Here is a 5,459-nt window from a genome sequence, read left to right as displayed (position 1 = left end):
TTTTTAGATACTGTAACATATATATATAAATAACAGTACCTAAAAATGGTTTATTTACCATTTAGGTGTGATTGTGTGTTAGCTCGGGAGCTAACACTAAAGCTATCAGGCTAAACTCTTGCCTTTCATCTGCATTTTCAGTTAAAGGCTGGGTAACTTCTACTACATTCTACAGCCACATAGTGTGACAATATATTTTAACAATTATATAAAAACAAAGCAGCCTACAGTATCATGCAGTCTTTGTTTCACAGTTGAAGTAAATGTTTGTCAAATAATGTCTAATGTTACAACTAGTCAGGGTTTCCTTTTAAATAACATGTCCGTCCCTAAACTATGGTGTGTAAAACTGGGTAAATTTAACGTATGAAACAGCATTTTATAATCATGTTTTAGTTTTACTCAAGGTTTATACAATTACATGGAGGATTCCCTGCTTTTGAAGCGAGACGCTTTACCGGCACGAGTCTTCTTGTTGACTTCTTTCAGAAAGTTCATAAGCTCTGAACCTAATTTTTGCGAGTTATAATGCAATTATGAGTTCAGTTATAGAAAATAAATCCTCAAGGCATCAGAAGCATCCCCCTCATAGTGTTTTAATGATATACAGCATTGTCTCATGGAGAAGATTACAGCCCTCTGCATTATTCATGTTTCCATGGAGTGCTGAATCTATGAGGCATAAGGTAATAAAGATTACAACCTGTTATCATCCGAGTCTTTAGCACTCTGCTGAGTTAAAGGGAATTGTGCTCCAGATTTATGGTAATGACACAGCTCCTCAAGCTATTAGAATGCATTCTGTTTTGTTTGAAGTGTACACAAATCACCTGACAAGTGAGTGGTCACTCAACCTTGACTACTGCCATGCATGCGTTTCGCACACATAAGTCAATCCATTACCTAAATAGTACAGACTGAGACCGGGGGCGGGGAGTTTAGGCCAACTTACGCTTGTCAAATTTATCTTGCTGCTGCAACAAACATAGCTAGGTCTGATTTAGACAAGTTCATTCCAGACAAGATGGGAAGTCAGGGACAGCAGGGGAAAATAGGGCATCAGAAAGAAAAAGAGACTGCACTTCTGCAAAATCTAGTACTGTAGCTTAATTTCTTTTAGCAAACGATGCAGCAAAGTAACAGAGAGAAAGAAACAAAGAGCCAGAACACAAGCCTTGAATAAACAAAAATAATATTTATATATAAAAACAACAAAAACAGTTCCATATAAAATAAAAGACTTACTCAAAGACAGTTTGTTAGTGTTGTCCTTTCCTGGTAATAATTTTACGCCTCTGGATTTAAGCTCTCCAGAGCTTTTCACTGGTCGAAAGCAATGGAAAGAGTTCATTAGATTAAAGAAGGTACAGTATTAGATGTGAGAAGATACAGTGCAAATGTTTCTTTCTCTTTTAATAACTTGGCTATATTGGCTGTTAAACCCAAAATAAATGTATTAAATGGCTATGTATGAAATGACGGCTAAAGGCTATGTATAAAAAATACCAAACGTGCATCCTTCTTTAGAAGCTCTTCTACAAAATAATAAAAAATATGTATATAAATAAATATATAATATAAAATAATAAATATGTATAATTAGAAGGTTAAGGGAAATCCCATGCAGAATCAAAGAGCATCCCAAAGACTGCAACACCGCATGTCTCAATAGGGTCTAATCAAACACAGCAGGGGCCAGATTAGAGACAAAAGCTAATGGATGCAAGTAGATGTCATCATCAACAGAACAGCTAAAAGCAATGAACGCTGAATCAAGCACAAACAAAGGGATCAGAGTTGGAAAGTGCTGGGACACTGTCTCACCTCTGCACAGCTCTGTCGGTCAAACAATTAAGTCAAGCTGTTTTACACACAATTAGGATGTTAAATAATTTATTTACTACATGACAGTTTTATTTGTTCAAAGGTGAAGACAATCCGCAAAGTGTACTTCTCTGCTATTTAACAGGCAAAACTGCTTCACCGCTGCCCAGTAAAGAGATGAGAGGAAGTTGTCTTGTACATTTCTTAGTCCACAGGGGGTTTACAGTAAGCTACTTAGAAATACGCTGTTTTTGGTAAAATTTAGGGTTTTATATCTAACTTTAAAGATGCCTGTTTGCAGCATAAGCTTGAATTAAAGTAAAATGGGTGAACAACATCAGTGTAATGACTTTTAATTTGACTGAGAATAATTAGTTTTTGTCTAAAGGGTAAATTATATCCATAATTTACCTAGCCAATATTTGATTAACAAGGTCTTGGTTTAAACAGAAAAATCCTTCATGCCTTCTACAGACGGTGTTAGTCAAACTGATAAATATTCAGTTAAACAAGATCAAAACCATGTTTTCTAATTAGCCTTTAGTGTGCGTCTCTTATGATGATCCTTTCTGTTTAAGTCGGGGGTCTTTTATTAAGTCATGCAAATGAAGTGCCTTACCTTGATACTGAGCCCTGAAGCCTTTGTGGCGGTGGTTGCTCTCCGTTACAAAATGAAGCCTTAGCCAGTTTTTGTTGCTGATGATTGGTGCTGGAATATTCATCCCTGTCAGCCTGAGTGTAAAAAGTAAACATAACAAAAGACATGTCATTGTTTTTATTGCTTTTTTTCTGCAGCCCTCATCTATGAGGTTGTTTGGTTACCGATTTTATTATCACCACCAATGACCATATTTTTTACGTGTGTGTTAATTTGCTTAATGCAATAGCAAAATATCCCATGGACCACTGCACTGATTTTATGAAATTCTCAGAAATGTTGAGCTCAAAAACAATGGAAGTCAGAACACTGTAGGTCGCGTTCAAGTGACAGACATGCTAGAAGAACAAAACCATGTTTTCAGTGTTATGTAGAAAATAAACAATTATTAAAAATATTTAATTTCCAATGATTTTGGAAAAGTCAGCCACATAAACACGCAACGTATTCTATTGTCACGATACATGAAACCTTTATGGTTAAACTTAAAAAATATAAAAACTAAATTGTGGCTGTGCAAAAAATGTAAAACGCATAAAAATACCATGTGAAGTCGAATTTATCAAGACCCATTTAAACTTGGAAAGACGTTTCATCCGCTGAGAATGCCTGAGCTACAAAAAGTCTAAAAAGGTTGATTTTTTATTTTTATTTTTTTCATTTGTTTTGTCAAAATCCAATTGTTGTCTACATGAATATGTTTTGCATTTGTGTTTTTGCAAATTTAATCTTCCTGGTATAATGTTCTGCAACCAAAAGTCATAACACACATCTGATGCATTTTGTGTAGGAGCCTTTCTAAAACTGTGGGAGGAGTGGCTAATCAAAAATTGGGACAGAAACAGAATCATGGGAAAATAATAATAAAAGTGCTTCACTGCTTATGTATTGGCTCCCTTAAACATTGTGTTGGTAAAAAGGGATGACATAAATACAAGCTTGCAAACATTGCTTCTGGTCTAGATCCACACACAATATGTTGTGATTAGTCATATTGTGGTCATTGGCTTTCTTATGAAATCATTTCTACCAAGATGTGTGCGTGTAATGTTTGTGCTTGTGTTGTGTTAAAAGAAAATGCTTGCAAGAATTTAAAAAGCAGACGATGGCACTTAGGAAAAAGTACATTTGTTTATCATGTATGTAAGAGCAAACGTGATAATGGTCCGTCAAAACGACCCTGTGGGCATCGGCGTCTCTGTGGGCTTCGACTGGATCTGAGCTCCTGTCTGTTTATAGATCAAAAGTCTTAAAAAGTCAGTGTTGCTGCAGCAGCAGAAATGTTTTACAATTGCAGAGATTTAAAGCTGTCGGGGGCCTTCTCAATCGTTGGGCTACGTTTTAAAAATTTATTTTTTTCTGATTCCTTCCAATCCTGACACTATGTCCTGTCATAGCACAATCAATAGAACAATGTCATTGTAGATTTTAAACAGAGACAGGCCGCAAAAGAGCACAAAGTGATGGAGTCTTGTGTTTCCAAAAAGGCTTCACATGCACAAAGTAATAAAAAAGTTAATAAATTAACAAATGGAAAGAATCCATATAGCATTCTGTCACTGTGTGTACGCAGTTATTAACTCTTTTTTGTGTTGAAGCACTTTTAAAATGTAATTGTTCCTTGTAATGTCTTTGACATTTACCTTAGAGGTACTTTGGGAGCAAAGATGCAAAAAAAAAAAAACAGATAAAAATTGAAGCTGTCAGCTGAAAAAGAGATAGTGATGAAGGAGAACAGAGAGCGAATAGTGACTTTTTCAGTTCATGGCTGTTGCAAAACCAAGGAAATAATATTTAAGTCTGAATGACATTTAATGCCTTTGTATTTTAGTTAGAACAATTCTCCCTAATATCTGAATTTTGAGCTACGAATATCAGCATAGAACATACTATCAAATATAGGGTATTTCATTCTTTTAAACTGATGAGCAAACTGTATGCTGTTTTTGAATACTAACTATTTCTGGCTTGGGATTATCCATCACAAAAGGAAGACAATGGCAGCTCCTAATGGGGAGTTAAAAGGTAATTAATTCCTACATAAAATTGACCTTTCTTCTCATTGCATAATTGATAAAACGCTAATAACAACAAAATTCAAGCAGAATGAAAAAGAGAGCTGAAAGCACGAAGACATTGCCTACACTTTTCTTGGAATAGAGACACTTTTTTCACAAGAGAATTTCTAAAAAGAAGTCTCAAAGAAAAGGAATCAATATGAGTAAGTTGTTCAAGGCCAGTGGAGGTGAATTTATCCGTCATGAAGGCAAATGCAGCAGAGGAAGGTAAACATGATCTTCCATCAATAGCAAATAAAACCTTAATGATGCCTTACAGAAGAGCTACTGCGACAAACAGTTTAACAATGACTGGGAAAAAAAAATCTCACAGTGAAAAAGCCAAAGTAAAAGTGACAAATATATGCCGGGCATTGTGACGTGTTGGGTTGTAAGATGTCTGTTGAACACTACAGAAAAAAAGAAGAAAAAAAAGAAAAAAACCTTTTCAAATCACTCCATCCAGCTGGTGTTCCCAGTAGAAATACATACCCAGATAAAAACAAATATGCTTACAGGCAGAAGTGCACCAGAGAAAAAAATAAAAAGAAAAAAAATATCAAGCGCCATCTCATGCCAGTCAAGATTTGTATCTTAATTTTTTAATCAACCATAACAAGCATTGTGTCAAAAACCTGGGAGGTAACTGCTAATAAGAAAGATACAATGTCTGTCATTTATTTTTTGTCATCCAACTCATGTTGTCATTCTATGGCCATTGTGTCATCTATTTTGTAAACAATACCCAGATGGGTGTAAAGAATAATTTAAGGATTGTTTACTAAATATAAACGCACATTACTGGTATCCATCAGTTGTCTGGAAACATTGGGCCTCATGCAAGAACCGTTCGTACGCACAGATTTGTTCTTAAATTGTGCGTACGAGTGATTTAGGAGAATTTGTGGCATTCACCAATG

General features: G+C 35.3%; 1 protein-coding gene across 1 annotated transcript in view; it reads right to left on the bottom strand.

Moving 5' to 3' along the window:
• LOC106514228 (CUB and sushi domain-containing protein 3) overlaps positions 1-5,459 on the bottom strand; it is a gene marked incomplete in the record, with an annotated part of 356,940 nt that overhangs the window by 222,503 nt on the left and 128,978 nt on the right. Inside the window, 2 exon segments of the mRNA XM_014003387.1 lie at positions 1,246-1,323; positions 2,444-2,556. Of these exon segments, the coding sequence (XP_013858841.1) occupies positions 1,246-1,323; positions 2,444-2,556 (191 nt within the window).

The sequence above is a fragment of the Austrofundulus limnaeus genome, unplaced genomic scaffold (assembly GCF_001266775.1).
Source record: "Austrofundulus limnaeus strain Quisiro unplaced genomic scaffold, Austrofundulus_limnaeus-1.0 Scaffold18, whole genome shotgun sequence".
Lineage (NCBI taxonomy): Eukaryota > Metazoa > Chordata > Actinopteri > Cyprinodontiformes > Rivulidae > Austrofundulus > Austrofundulus limnaeus.
This window is presented reverse-complemented; position numbering and strand designations above follow the sequence as displayed.